The 15,194-nt window shown below is 55.3% G+C and overlaps 1 protein-coding gene across 2 annotated transcripts in view; it reads left to right on the top strand.

Moving 5' to 3' along the window:
- COL13A1 (collagen type XIII alpha 1 chain) overlaps window positions 1–15,194 on the top strand; it is a 78,608-nt gene that overhangs the window by 52,492 nt on the left and 10,922 nt on the right. For both annotated transcript variants that reach the window (XM_084903703.1, XM_084903704.1), the window contains 11 exons: window positions 154–198; window positions 435–587; window positions 1,171–1,269; window positions 2,655–2,699; window positions 5,047–5,088; window positions 6,295–6,321; window positions 7,207–7,287; window positions 10,521–10,556; window positions 13,253–13,306; window positions 13,839–13,892; window positions 14,908–14,943. In XM_084903703.1, the coding sequence (XP_084759829.1) occupies window positions 154–198; window positions 435–587; window positions 1,171–1,269; window positions 2,655–2,699; window positions 5,047–5,088; window positions 6,295–6,321; window positions 7,207–7,287; window positions 10,521–10,556; window positions 13,253–13,306; window positions 13,839–13,892; window positions 14,908–14,943 (672 nt within the window). The remainder of the gene's footprint in view (window positions 1–153; window positions 199–434; window positions 588–1,170; window positions 1,270–2,654; window positions 2,700–5,046; window positions 5,089–6,294; window positions 6,322–7,206; window positions 7,288–10,520; window positions 10,557–13,252; window positions 13,307–13,838; window positions 13,893–14,907; window positions 14,944–15,194) is intronic.

Raw genomic sequence — 15,194 nt, 5'->3', positions numbered from 1 at the left:
CTCCCTAACGGAGGGCCGAGCACACGCTCGGGGCTGGGGACCTCACCTGGGAACGGAGACAGTGCGTGTCCATGCTCCTGAGGACTCCCGGCACAGGAAGGGCCACTCGGAGCAGCTGTCACCCTTGAGTAACCTTCCGTTTTCTGGCCACAGGGGGAGATTGGACTGCCAGGCCCTCCAGGCCACGATGGGGAAAAGGTGAGAACAGACACACGCCCAGACAAACCTCGGAAGCTGGTCCTGGCGCTAGGGGTGATGGGTGGGGGCTCCGGAGGAGCTGAGGCCCCTCGGGTTCCCACAGGGAGTGGGACGAGCTCTCTGCCTGGTCCACCAAGCACAGAAGAGCTGCTCCTGCAGGCCAACCATCCCTTCCCGTTCTCCCTCCTGTGTTCTCCACTCGTGTATCTAATGGGCGGTGTTGATATTTTCTAAAGGGACCTCGAGGCAAACCAGGAGACACAGGCCCTCCTGGTCCCCAAGGCCCCCCGGGAAAGCCTGGGCCCACAGGAACAAGGGGAGAAGACGGACATCCGGGGAGCCCGGGAGAGAAAGGGGAGAAAGGGGAGACGGGGCAGTCAGGCCCACCGGTAAGTGCCAGGACTGTCTGGACCCCTTTGCCCTTCTGCATGCGCCCCATCCTGCCCCCCTTAACCCCTCCCCCCCCACCTCAGCATGACATGGGGCCTGGCTGCTCATCTGGGAGTTGGGGAAGGGGACTCACCTGGTTTCCCCTCAGAAAAGGCCAGTGTCCCCCCCTAAGAGACCTGAGTCCTGTTCTGTCGTCTCTGCCTGTGTCCCCCTGAAAGTCCCTGAGCCTGGCAGAGCCTCGGTCCCCTCTCTGCAGTGGGTGTAGAATGCCTTCCCTGCGTACCTTGCTAGGATGTGGGACGGAGAGGAAGTGATGGGTAGAAAACTGCCTCTTGGGGAAGTGTGCAGAAGGCCTCTCACCACGAGAGAATGCTTGTGCGAAAAAGGGGTCCCAGCCCACTCCGGCCAGGCCACTGCCTTGACTTGGGACCCTCTCTGGCATCCGTGGCTTCCGTCTGAAAGGCCTCCGTCCTACACACCAGCCCGCGGAGGAAGGGAGCGTGCGTGCATGCCACACTGGGTCACAGCTGCTCGGCGTGCCGACCTTGCGCTTGACTAACGGAGATCTCTGTCGGTCCTTAGGGTCTAGATGGCCCAACTGGGGAGAAAGGAGAACCAGGTGGCCCAGGGAGACCCGGAACCACAGGACTGCCCGGCCCCATCGGGCTCCCGGGATTCACAGTAAGGCCAGAGGGCTGGGTACCCAGGTGGTCAGCGGCAGCTGCGGACAAGGGCACCTGAGCAGGGTGCCCCTCACGTGGTTGGCAGCCTAGCAGGTGCCTGGCACTACAGTGAGGCCGCACTAACCCCAGCCGGCCGGCCGGGCCTGGGGAGGGGGGCCTCTTGATGAGCAGGTACTTCCTGAGGGCAGTTGAGTCTAAACAAGGTTTCCCACTCCCTCTGCCCACAGCATGACGGCCTCTGTCTTAGTTCGAAGGTGCCAGGATCTTAGACTCAGAATTCTCCTCTTACGAGTGGGAAGACCTCAGAGGCCCACCAGTCCCACCTGCGAAAAGGAGGGGGAGAGAAAGAGGGAGAAGGGAAGGGAGAAAGGAAGAGAGAGAGAGAGAGAGAGAGAGAGAGAGAGAGAGAGAGAGAGAGAGAGAGAGAGAGAGAGAGGGAGAGGTGGGGGGAAAGAGGAGATTTGGGGCCTGGGACTGCCTGCAGCTGCCTCACTCAGCTACAACAGGAGGCAGCTGAGCGCCTCCGACATGTCCCCTTCTTGGGGGGGCATCACCACGCTGAAGGGAGTGCTCCTAGATTTGGGGTGCAAGTTCCCTCATCACCATCCATCCCCCCATTGGCCCTCGCTCTGCCTCTGGAGCCTCATTCATTTCTGTGGCCGTTTTAAAAACCGCCACTAATTCAGCAGCTTAAAACAATACCAACTTACGATGTCACGGTTTCTGCGGGTCAGGAGCCCAGGCCCGTCCCAGGGGGGGTCCTCTGCCCAGGGCCTCCCGAGGCTGTGTCAGGAGTCGGCCGGCTGCGTTCGCATCTAGAGCTGGGACCCCTCCCAGGCTCCTTCCCATGCCTACTCCTTGCTATAGCTGGACCAGACCCTCAGCTCCTAGGGGCTGCCACACGGCCTTCCCCACAGTAGGCAGTTCACGTTATAGCAACTTGTTTCTCCAAGGCCAAGACCAGCAGGAGTCTCTCCGTGTGTGCTGGCAGGACAGAACTCTGTGCATGTGACATATTTGTCACAATCGTAACCTATGTCACAGGTTATCATTTGTACACTATAAACATAAGCTTGTCACATAATCTCCTTTGCCGTATGCCATATTCTGTGGGCCCACCCCAGGGCCTGTGCCCTGCAGGACCCATGGAGAGTGCCAGCCTCTCCTCCCTCATGCTGAAAACTCAGGCTCTGAAAAGCAGGGGTCACAGGCCACCTGCCCCTTCTCCGTCCCTCAGGCGGACCACTCCATCGCCTCTGAGGGGCTCCTTGCCAACGCCTAGGCCTCGTCTGCCTCCTCTCTGGTTTGTCACAGATCTGAGGATGTGTCTGTCCAGGCTCCCCCGAGTGCTGGCATCCACGCAGCGGTGTTTTGTGCCCACAGGGGGAGAAAGGAGAGCCTGGGGGAAAGGGTGACCCAGGAGTAGAGGTAGGTGGTGCCCGCTCTGCCGTTTTGTGTCCCGGGGGTTCGTGGGCAGGAACCGCATCACACCTGGTCTCTCCGGTGTGGGCAGAATTCCCACGGTCCAGAATGAAACTCGGAGCTGCCCTGTTCGGGAAGGGGGCGAGGAGGGGAACGTTCACCGAGCATCGCAGCAGCCAGCCACGGAGCCCCTGTCTGCTCCACGGTCTCCCCGTTAATCAGGTCCCTTAGTGGCCTTTCACCGGGCACCCACCTTATTTCATGCCTGGGGCTGAGCCTGCGCAGCAAACAGTCCCCAGTAGTGGGTACTGGAATGGCACCAACTCGGGCGTCTGGTGAGCATCCCCAAAACGGGTCATGTGAGCAGAGTTCCGAAGCCTCCGTGGGAGTTTGCCGAGAAGCTGCAGAGGTGGGCTTCCAGAGAGGGAGGTGTTGTTCTCTGAGGGGCGTGGAGGTGAAGGGAAGAGGAGGGGACAGTGGCGTCAGAGGACGGAAGCCAGGTTCACACATGTAGGATCGAGGGGAAGAGCCAGGAAAGCAAGAGGTCAAGGGCACATGAGGGAGAGGGTGCTTGGCGGGAAGACGTGGGCCCCCCAGACACCACCGCCATGCCTCCTCAGTCCCTGAAGAAGTCCCCTGGCTCCTGTCACCTTTGGGGTCACCACTCCCCGTCTGCATTTAGTGACACAAGCCTGACTACGTAGCATGTTCCTTACCTGGAGGTGGATAGCCTCCTAAAGCAACGCTCTGAGGTTCAGGAAAAGCATTATGCCCCAAAGTGTTGTTTCCAGGCGTATTTAAAGGGAAACTTGGAAACAGCCTACATTTCTCACAAGAAGGAGATGATTAAGTAACTTCTGGTGATAATGCTGATGGCAATAATAGCCCTCATGTTGGGACCGTCCCTGTGCCAAGCACTGCTCCGAGCCCTGGCTAAGCAGCAACTCTGCGCTCGATGAATAGCACATTGACATACGACAGAGGCTTGTGGGCAACATTCAAAAAATGGGAACGTGGGTTTTGTGTTAAATGAAAAAGAACAGAGAATCAAGTTTATACATACACATATATGTCATTTCACATATATACATATATGTGAAATGACATATATGTTGATATATAATATCATAAGTATGCACATATATTCAAATATAGTTTATGCATCAAAAAAAGTGGAAGGAAATAAAGCAAAATACTAGCAGTACTCAGATATTCATTCCTTTGCCTCCTTGCAATTTTTTTTAATTTATAAAATATTTTAACAGGTTTACATTACTTTAATTTTTTTATATTTTAATTATTATATAGTAAAGTTTACTTTTGGGGAAGTGTGTATACACTTCTATGAATTTTAACACATGCATAGATTTGAACACTACCACAATCAATCAGGATACATGAATTATTTATTTATAAGAAGAAGAAGAAGCAGTACTTTTTTTCTAAGTAGAGTTTCCAAAGATTGAGTTCCCTGCCAGGAGACTGTATATTCTAGAGCTGAAACGTCCACGGGTTCAAGAGATGTCAGGGTCTCCACTTGCCCAGGGCAGGGCCTCCCTCCAGGGTGGCCTGACAGAGGGTCTCCACCAGGTCACACCCAGGGGATTCCATCCCTGGAAAGGTGAGACAAGCCCCCAAAGCCCAAGTGGGGTGACCAGCTCAGAGAGGAGCAGGCAGGTCTCCTCCCACCTCTTGGGGGGCTGCTGTAGACAAATGGGTGTCCATCTTCATCACTAAATATCACCCCCCTTAGAGAGGAAGACGGCCCTGGGTTCCCCAACTGCACTGTCCCATCCACATCTCTTCAACTTCAGCTTGCCCTCAAGGAATCAGAGACCAGCAGTCTCTGTTACAAATGGGGGGGACTTGAGGCAATATCTAAGCCTCCCCCAATTCCAGAAAACCAACTCTGCTCCTCTAAGCCAAGGTCTCAAATTCAAATGCCTACAAAGGCCAGGTATGCAACCAACAAACCCCGAGGTTTGGAAGGGAGCGGTGGGGACTGGGTCAAACTAAAGGTCTCAGGACCCACCGGGAGGGGAAAGCTCTCATTCAGCTCCAGGCATTTTTGACAGGCAGGAACAAGGACTTAGCGCTGCCAGATTTTCTAGTTTAAAAAAAAAATCTAGGGTGGGTAGATGTCTCAAGGACATTTGTTCGTTTGTTTGCAACATTACAAAGGCTAATGAGCTGCCATGAGTTGGTGACATATTCTAAACCTTTTTTTGGGAGACTGTATGCCGGGCAGATGTGTCTTCGGCTTTGCAATCTCCAGCCAGACCCCAGGCCATGTTGGAAGGCGGGACCACTTAGATGAAACAGGGTAGGCTAACCATCTCTCTCTCACTTCTAGGTGCCTGGGCCACCGGGACCAGAGGGGCCTCCCGGACCTCCGGTAAGTTTGTCAGGTTCATCAGTGTCTCGGTTCCTGCTGGCTGGGTTCCTAATGTCCCCTCCCCAGGGCAGTCACTGGGCTCCACCTCACCACTAGGTCACTGTCCCCTCCTCCTCCCAGGGTGGGGTTTTTCTCATCCACACACCCCTTCTTTCTCCCTCTCATGTCAGACAGACTCCATTCCAGTGAGACTAAAGAGCGTGGGCTTTGCCTGGTTCCTTAGAAACAGCTGACTGGCAGGGCGGCCCTGGGGTCAAGTCCAAGTGCTCTGCAGAAGTCGCTGTCACTAAGCTCTGACCTTTTCCCTCAGACATCAGCTCCTGTTCTTCCTCCTTCCTGCTAACCAACCAGTCAGAAGACTGGGATTAAAATAGAAAGTGAACCATTTAAAACAAGCCCCACTGGATGGGCCTTTCCATGGTTACAGATGAGGAAAGGCCTTTAAAAAGACCCCTTTGCATTGTAGCTAGAGGGCTCCCAAGCACCCCAACCAACAGGTGCTAGTTCTTGCCTCTGTGGAGCTCATGCCTCGCTCAGGCACTGTGTCACCTGCTGTCATTGGTAGAGGTGGTAGTAATAATAATCATAATCGCCAACATTTATGTAACTTACTACATGCTAGACTCTGCTCTAACCACTTTGCATATATTAATTCAGTGTTTTTCAACCTTTTTTGGGCAAAGGCACACTTGTTTCATGAAAAAAATCACGAGGCACACCACCATTAGAAAATGTTAAAAAATTTAACTCTGTGCCTATATTGACTATATATAAAGTAATTCTCTTGAATAGGAATCAAATAAACACAAAGAAAGTATTTTATAATTACTTTATTATGAAATATTAAGTAAACAAAATAGTGAAAAATTATAAAATTCTTGTCTTGTCTGCACCTACGGCACACCAGGCAACATGTGCCGCGGAACAGCGGTTGAAAAACGCTGTATTAATTTATTCAACTTTTGCCGTGTTTCCTCTCAGTCTTTCATGAGACCCTCTGGCTGGGGAAGCCTGGGTCAGACCCCACCCTAGGGAGCCCCAAACACAGCCCCCTCTTAGCATTCCCTTCTGCCTCCCCTGGCCAGGGACCCAGGCCAGGCTCTGCACCCTGAGCCCTTGCACGTTTGTGGTCCAACTTGCGGACGAGGATTTTTGACTTAACCAGAAATATAGCTCTGAAGCGCCTTGTTTTCATTCCCAATGCAGGGGCTCCAAGGCATTCCTGGACCAAAGGTAAGAAGAGGTCATGTGACAGGTGCTGGGTGAGGCGTGGGGGAAGAGGACTGGCAGAAAAGAGGGAAAGTGCTTCAGAGGTGGGCAGCCCAGCTGACCCCTCCCCTAAATGGAATCATGTGACCCTCTGGCCAGTGGGGTATGATCAGGACACAGTGGAGTCCTATGGTCCTTGTAGCATCCATCATTGACACCGGACAGGCTTCAGATTTAGAAATTTCCCATCCACCAGTGGACCCTACAGAATGACAAGTTAGGTGCTCGGCAAATGATGAGATCCTTTTCCCACGCCACCTGCCCCAGACCCTTGGAGACAGAGCGGCACGGCATGGGACCCCTCCCAGGAGCCACTCCACTGCACTCTGGCCTGGGGCTCCCCCAATCTCCCCCTGAATGCACTCCAGATGGCTAAGAGGAGCTGGAGCCAGCTGGCGTGACAACAGCCCTGGTCTCCTGCCCTAACATGACAGGGGACTCTGGGGCAGTTTTTCTCCCAACTTGTTTGGGAGCCTCAGAGCTCCGGTGGTGGCATGTCAGGCATCTGCCAGCCAACCTCTGCAGGGTCCCCTGTTTCCAGCCATGCAGTCACCTATGCCAAAGCCTGGCGTGCAGCTTCCCTGTGGGTCTGTGTCCACACCACCATCTCTTTTTCCTTTGGGGACCTTAAAGTTACTACAGGGATATGGGGCTCCACCTGAGGCAGCCAGGGGCCAAGCCAGGGATCCCTGGAGCCCCCAGCCTGCCATCCCTGGGCCAGCCACCTCCGCCTCCTTCCTCCTCTACCTCCCCATCCCTGCACCCACTCCTGTCCCCAGGACCTCGGAATTCTAGAATGAATTGTCTGAGACATGCCCTTCTGTAATCTCCCATCTCCCTTGCCTTCAGGGGGAAGCAGGACTAGATGGAGCGAAAGGAGAGAAGGGTGTCCAGGGAGAAAAAGGAGACCGAGGTCCTCTGGGATTGCCCGTGAGTATCGCGGGCCCAGCAATGGTTGCGAGGAGCCCAGCCGGGGGTCCGGAAGGGCGCCGGGCACTCCAGAGCTCAGTGTGGTTTTGCTCTCCCACCCGGGCAAGGCCCTGGGCTCTGCTTCTCTTACTGAGGCCCGCTCCGGCCAGGCCCTGTCTCAGTGTGGGGGGATTATGAGGCTGAATGAGACGGGGCCCCTTACCCCAAAGAGCACCCAGCTGGAGAGCCAGAGGTGGCGTAAGCACAGCCCTGGGCCCCGGAGTGCCTGATTCAGAAGCAACAATCGTGCCCTCGCAGGGACCACACGTGGAGAACATGGGAGCAGTGGGACAGAGGCGTCTGCTCCATCACTCTTCTGTTTTCCCAGGAGGGGCCCCAAGAGCACCCCTGGTCTCTGCTCTTAAGCACTGGCCACAGCAGAAAAGCTTGTAAAAGGTCAGATTCTCCTGTCCCCGGTGGCTAAGGCCACTTCGATCCCAGTCCCCTGAAATCTCTCCGCTCCGCCTGCCCAGGGCTGGAGGCCCCCGGTCAGGGGAGGGGGCTCGCACACCTTTCCAGGTGTGGCCTGGACAAACCCTTTGGCCCCAAGCAGCTTCAGTGGGCTGGTGGGCCGGTCACCTCGTCCGGGAGAGCACATCCCACCGCCCGGGGCTCCACCCTCCCTCCAACCCAGTGAGGCTGGCACTGCTTTTGGCTTGTTTATCAAGGGCCGGAAGGGATTTCAGTGGCCCACCTGACCACTTCACTGAGGGACCCAGAGAAGAAAGTGACTCACTTGAGGTCACATATTACGTCGGTGGCCAAGCCAGGCCAGAGGCTGCTCCTGCACTGAGGTCACAGCCACGTGAGGGCCTCTTTCCAGCCACGGGGGCTTCCCCTGTCCCAGGCGCCAGGCCAGTCCCCACCCCCAGGAAGCCGTAAAGAGCAGGGGAACAATGGGAAGCCCAATTACCCCAGCTTGGCAGAGCTTGAAGGTCTGGCTAATATAATCACAGCAACCGAAAACCAAGAGCAAAAGACACAACTACATCCTATTAGTGCATCAAGAGCAGGGACGTTTAAGGGGCGGATGCGCTTGACAGACCACAGAAAACTGATGGCTTTAGCAGACGTTTTCCCCTGTCTTACACTGCATCTGGAATGGTGAAGAGCTCCTTCCTATTAAAGAGCGTCCCTGCCCCCCACTCAACAATGAATTTCTCCTTGTTCGCCTTCATGGCCCCAACAACCCTAGTGAACACGGAGAATTCCGTCAAAATGCAAATGGCAGAGAGAACAAACAAGTCGTATCAACAAAGAAAATGCCAGAGGAAAGACACCGTACCCGGTCTATCTTTCATTTTTCTACTTTTGATAATCTGGCATTTTATGTGAAATCTCCCTAGCCTCTTACATTCAATCAAAATTCCTTGCAGCACTACTGACCACACAAAATAGGTCAGTGGCCCCCAGAGGGCCTGGAAACCTCCCATCTGTGCTCCAGACCTCTCAAGATAACAGTATTAATATGAAGAGACAAAGTTTGTGGCTATTTAGCTAATGTTCTGTTTGGGGGCTTTACCTCAATACTATATTTCATATACCAGCAGCATGCTTTTCCAGGCATATCCTATTGACTTCTTCCTATTTGCCTTATATAAGTAGTTCTCAACACTGGCTGCTCATTGGGGTCACCTGGACTTTCTAGCTTGCTTTTACCCCGGCCTCATTCTTGGAGACTGAGGTTGACTTGGTTGTATTATTTCACATCCGCCTCAGGAAATGCTGGTGTTGCAGCTGGGGTTGAGAACCACAGCTCTCTAGGCTATACACTGAGTGGCCAGATTATTGTGATCTCTGGACGCATATAATCTGGCCAATCAGTGTATATCCTTTATAATAAAAGGCTAATATGCAAATTGTCCCTTAGACCAACAGGCAGGCCAGCCAACTGCCCATGTCCTTTCCCTCTGGCTAGGCTGACTGGACCCCACTCATGCATGAATTCATGCTCTGGGCCATATATATATATATATATATATATATATATATATATATATATATATATATATGCATTCAGAGTTCATAATAATCTGGCCACTCAGTGTAAGTCAAGATCATTCCAGAAGTAAGTAGGGCCTTGAACTGAGAAGCAAGCTCTATAGGGTCCTACATCCAACACCCCTCCCGCAGGAGGAAGCAGGTCCTGCCCTCTTGCCTGGGGGCATTCCTCCACCTTCAAATCCTAAGTCCTAGGCCCATTTGGAAGCAGTTTCCAGTAACTCAGGCCTTACTGAGCTGGAGTGTCCTGCTTCCTTCTCCCTGGCTTGTCACACTGGAATCGTTCGATAATTTCCCCTGGTTCTCCAAGGTGGATCTCAGGGGTAGATTCATAGCCCAAGGTTGAGGAAGAACTCCCATTCCCACCACATATAACATCAGACCCTGTGAGTGGGTCTTAAGAGCACCCCACCTTCAGCCAGTTTACTCCAGGGTATACATGGCCTTAGACCTCTGTCCCAGTCAGCTGCCCCAAAGCCCTATTCTGTAAAATCACCCTCATCTGGGATAACACTTGTGGACTGAGCTTGTGTTGAGCTTTGCAAACTGTGAAGGTCCGGAGAAATGCCAGGCATCATTAGTATTATCATTTAAAGGCCAACTCTTCCCACCTGGCTGGAGTAGAAGCATCAACTCAGGTTTCAAAACCAGGTGCTGTACCTCAGTGCCAAGCCTCTCAGGATCCCCCATGTTGCCCTGTCTCAACAGGTTTGCAAAATAGGCTGGGGAGACCCCATCACCAGGTCCCCACCCTTCAAGTAGGCTTGTCTCTCCCCAGTGAGACTGGCCCTGGGAAAGAGGCGCCAGCTCAGGTTCCAGACAACCCCTATGAATTCCCTTTCTATACCCCTTTCCCCAGAGCACTGCCACCCTTCGGGAGAGGTTTCTGAGAGGGGATCAAAGGAGGAAGGGAATCCGGGGGCTCAGAGGATCAGGACAGTCATGTGCACTGATCTCCATCCAGCCTGCTCGGCAGTCGGCCACACTGCATCCGGCGTCTCCATGTTGTTGTTGGTTTCCATGTGAATACCATTACCTGTCCTCCCAAGCTTACTCCTCCCATTTTGTTTGATTACCAGCATTTGTGTCTGTCCAGAGTCACTGCTTCACTCACCTCTTCCCTCCCTGACCCCTTTTTCTCCCTCCCGCTCCTCCCTTACCCTTCTTTTGGTCAAACTGTTCCCTTTGTCCAGGGAGCTTCAGGTTTGGACGGCAGACCTGGGCCACCGGTGAGTGTCGCTTCTCCATGACCCTTCACCCCACCCCACCCCAGCCTGTGCTCCCTCTCGTCTATCCCACTGTGGCCTCGTTTTCCCAGTGAATCCTGACTTATCCCACTGCTGACACCAGAAAGGCACCACCTGTGCTCTGTTCAGAAGTGCTTATTCCGGCCTCCTGAACGATGGCTGGCCTTCATCCGAAGTTCCCTGCTCGTAGTATGCACCCAGGGTCCTCACACATGAATTTTTCGGATGTGGAGTGGGAGTCCCACTCCCGCGGCAGACTCTTCCTAAGCGGGTGCTGAGTTCGGGCTGGGAGCCCAGCCCTGGGGATCTGGGCCATCACTCACCCCCACCAAACACAACAGTGTCTGTATGTGCCCGTCATGCTGTGTTGTCTTCATACTGTGAGCTCTGTCCATGTCCTGTCTGCCCACGGGGGCTTCCTAGATCTGCGTACCCGCCAGTGTGGTGTAGTGGGTGGGACAGCACGGACAGGTGAGGGCAGGTGTAGCCTGAGGAGCACCCAGGTCAGTCCCAGCTCGATGTTCTGTGGGCGCTTTGCACTTCCAGTTGCACCGCAGTCATCCATTCCAACGGGGGTTTATGTAGAGCTAACTGACGGACACGTGGGCCCCCTTTTTCTTTGTTCCTCCTGATTCCAGAAAACACACATCCCCTACTCTTGACTGGAGAGTACCCGAACCTTCTCTTTTTTAACAACTGAAGCATCAGGATAAAAACGCCCCTCCTCTCCGCCTCCCAGAGCTCTCCATCAGGTCTTCAGGGCAGTGACACTCCCAGCGGAAGCCCATGGTGCGGGATCACTGGCCAGCAGGGCCGGGAGGCTGGGCTTCCCTCTCGGGCGGCTATAACCAGAGCTGTATGCGTGCTCAGCCCCTGGCAGCCCGATCTCAGCTCCGACCTCGCAGGGCATTTTTGAGGTCGCGGGTGCCTGGTCTGCCTAGAAGACAGGTTGTAAGGAGCTGGCTGGAGGGACCCCTGGGGGAAGAGGAGAACTTGCAGGGCTCACCTGAGGAGGGAGGACACACGCTCAGAGTAGAGGGAGATGGCAAATCACCCTGGCAACAGGCCTCCCAGGGGCCTCTCCCCACTCCGTGTTTATGGAGTTAAAATTATAAACGGAGACTATGCCCCTTTCCTGAGCATTATTATGGCTTTGCTCCCGCACCTCAGGCCCTCCACTCCCAGCCTCCAGAGCTGGGCCGATGGTCTGTGGCTGGGCTCAGAGAAATGGAGACTTCCCTCCCAGCTCCTTCCTCCATTCACGATGGACAGAGGGCAGCAGGAAATGTGGTCCCCTTGGACCTGAGGGTTTATTTATTTTTTCATAAAACCGCTATCACCGCCTTAGAGGAAAATTTACATGGGAAAAGTCGCCCTGCCCTGACAATACTGATGTTTATTGGGCGCCAAATGCGTGACACGAGTTCCTCCATTTTAACCTGGCAGCGGCTTTGAGAGGCAGGCACTCGTGTTATCACCCCCACTTTACAGGTGGGGAAACTGAGCCTCAGAAAGGCCAAAGCACGTCTGCCGTATCACAGAATTCAAAGCCGTCAGGCAGGGCTGGGGGCCAGCCAGTGACTGGAGTCCTGGGCTGCACCATTGCTCTGACCGGCCGCTTTGGTTTTTGACGTGCTCTTGCCCCCGGTGCCCACAGCTTTCCCCCTCCGCTGGTGGCTACAAAGGGAGCCCTGAAAACAGCCTTCTGCACCCCCGCCCCCGCCCTCCCCACAAAGCGAATCCGCATTCCCCCTCTTGCTCCTGCCCCGCCTTTCACAGCTGCACCTGGAGCACAGGGGACTGTCCACAGGCCCAGCCCACGCCCCCTCATGTCTGAGCAGGAAACACAAACACGAGGCCGAGCCATCTAGCCGGCTGCACAGTCTCGGAAGCTCTGCCACACAGTCTCCATCTAGCCGGCTGCACCTGGGAGCCTGCGGAAGATGTTTAATTAAACCATAGCAAACCCTGCTCGGTCTCTAAGCAACACAGCTCCCATAGCTCCAGCGTGCCCCCCACAGTCCTGGGTGCCCAGCGTGCCCCCCCCACAGTCCTGGGTGAGGAGCTTCTGGCACACCTCCCTCCCCCAGTGTGGGCAGACCAGGCCTCGAGGCACACTCATTCACTCTCCCACCCAGTGGTTCCCTCAGGCCCGGGAGCCGGGACAGAGGTCCGGCCAGAGGCCGAGGGCCGGCCGGGCGGCAGTGGGGCAGGTGGGAGGGCGATGGCTGAATGACCCCCCCACGCCTGCCTCTGTGTGTGCGTCTGCATCGGTCTCTGTGGCATGAAGCCCCTCCCGCTGCATGTGGCGCTGTGACAGCAAAGGGGTGCCCCCCTCGGGCCCCCATCCCTGGGCTGGTGTCGACTCCCTCCCAAGCGCTTCTGGGAGCAAACTAAGCAACCATTTTCCCACCGTTTTCAGCCTTGGCAAGCTTGGCTGCGACGTGAAGGGGTCTGTTTTCCTCCTCCAATCCGGCCCTGGGGCGGGGGAGGCTCTCCCTCCCCGAGGCCCCGAACCCAAACAGGAACGCGGCTCAGTCCAATGACTGCCCTGCACGAGCCTGGCCTCGCCAACCCTGAAAACTGGCCACCGGACCCTGCTCCTCTCCAGGCGTCGGGCGGGGGCCCAGGGCTCCCCGCCTCAGGGCCTTCACCTCCGCTCTCCTTCGCCTCCGCAGGGCACTCCAGGACCAATCGGAGTCCCAGGCCCGGCCGGACCAAAGGGGGAGAGGGTGAGTGTTCTGTGAGCGGGGAGCCTGGCACCCTCCTCAGCCTCAGGCCGTCAGCCCTGGCCCCGGGGGCCCAGGGTCACCGCTCAGCCTGCCGCCTCCGCCCTTCCCCGTCCCTCCCGGAGGAAGCGAGTGCCGTCCTCAGCCAGGGGGGCTGCTCACGGGGTGACAGCGTTAAGGAAGACATCACAGCTCTTCTCTCCTCCTCTCTGTTCCCTGCCTTCCTGTTCACCCCCTTTCCTCCCTCTTTCTCCTCCCCTGCTTCTGGACCCCAGGACACTGCTCATCCTCCCAGAGGCCTTGGGGAACGGGCTCTGCTGCAGGGAGGGGGAAGGGCCCCCAGCCGCCTCCCGGGACAGAGTTCACACCAGTCACCCCAACCCTTCCCTCAGACCTTGCTTCCTGGTCGGCTGGGGCGGGGCGGGGGGGGAGGGGGGAGCGCTGGAGAGGCATCCCAGGATTAAAACAGAAAACAGCTGATGGCAGGTTGTTACGGCCTCCAGAAGGGCTCACTGGCTTCTGTCTCCTGTTTCAGGGCAGCAAAGGCGACCCTGGGATAACAGGACCAACGGGAGCAGCTGGGCTTCCGGTAAGTCTCACGGGGTCAAAGGTTTTCTTCACGCACTCTGTCTACCAGACAGAGTCACAGCAGAATGCCCGGAGCCCACAGCAAAAAAATCTAGAGTTCAGCAAGAATTCTCACTTCTGTGGCAGAAGAGGCTGCCAGCAGCCAACTGGTCGACATGCCGGAATATCCCTGCGGGGGGACCAGGTCCTCCACTGTGTGGATCATCTGCTGGGATGCAGCAAACAACACATCAGGAGCCCCACCAGCTACAAGGCTCCATGTCCGATGCAGTGGGGGTCTCACAGATGAATGTGCCATGGCCGGCCCTGTTCTGGGGGAGGCAATCAGGGGGAGGGGGCGGCACGCAAATCAAATCCAAATCCTATCCTGCAAGAAGGAGAGGGCAGCTTTCCCAAGGGACGGCTTCATAATGGAAGCAGATTTCCCCATTGCTTTGTTTTTAAGAAGTTGATTGCCTGAGAAAACCAGAATTTTACTTCCCACCCACTCGAAGATTGCCCATCTACCTGTTCGTGGTTCCGTGTGTGGCTGCCCAGGCGGCTTTGTTCTGGCTAAGTGTGCAGCCCCGGCCAGCCTTGGCCTATGCTCATTCCCCGTTGAGGACCTGGAGGGCAGCATGCACCTCGCAGAGAGGTCTGGGAGCTCTGCAGCCACTTTTCTAGCAAGACCCTGGCTGCAGAGCCATGCAGACACCTCCTCGGCCAGGCAGTTCCCTCCCCAAACCGTGCTCAGCACACTAGCTCCTCCCCCTGAGTGATCTTGAAGAACACAGCAGGATGTCGGCTATGGAGCAGAAAACCAGAGCCACGCTCTTGGCTTTGCCCTTAACTCATGATTTATCCCTAGGTTAAGTTCCTTGAGCCCCTTTATCCCTCTTCTGTAAAATGGAGATAATTAAATCTGTCTTGGATAAATTAGGCAATCCGAGAAGAGCTTTATGAGCCTGGGAGGAAGCCCCACACAGCCATCCCGTGTTTTCTCGTTAATGTGTTTCCGTGTCCCTGATTTATTGCAGGGTTTACACGGACCACCCGGGGACAAAGGAAACCGGGTGAGTCTGACCCCTCACCCTTTGGCTCCGGTGACTAATGTCTTCATGATGTGGTGGAATGACCAATCGGGGATTCCTGGCCCAACATGGCAAATACAGCTTTTCCTGATAAATTGCTGTAAATTAAAAGGCTTGCTAGTGAGGGGCTTAATCTGTGGCCATGCAGGGAGCCTGGGGCCTGATCCTGAAATTGAAGCTTGTATTTTTCCGCCTGACAAGGGAGGACAGAATCCCACGGCGGCCGTCCGATT

The sequence above is a fragment of the Pipistrellus hanaki genome (genome assembly GCF_964339955.1).
Source record: "Pipistrellus hanaki genome assembly, chromosome: 14".
Lineage (NCBI taxonomy): Eukaryota > Metazoa > Chordata > Mammalia > Chiroptera > Vespertilionidae > Pipistrellus > Pipistrellus hanaki.
This window is presented reverse-complemented; position numbering and strand designations above follow the sequence as displayed.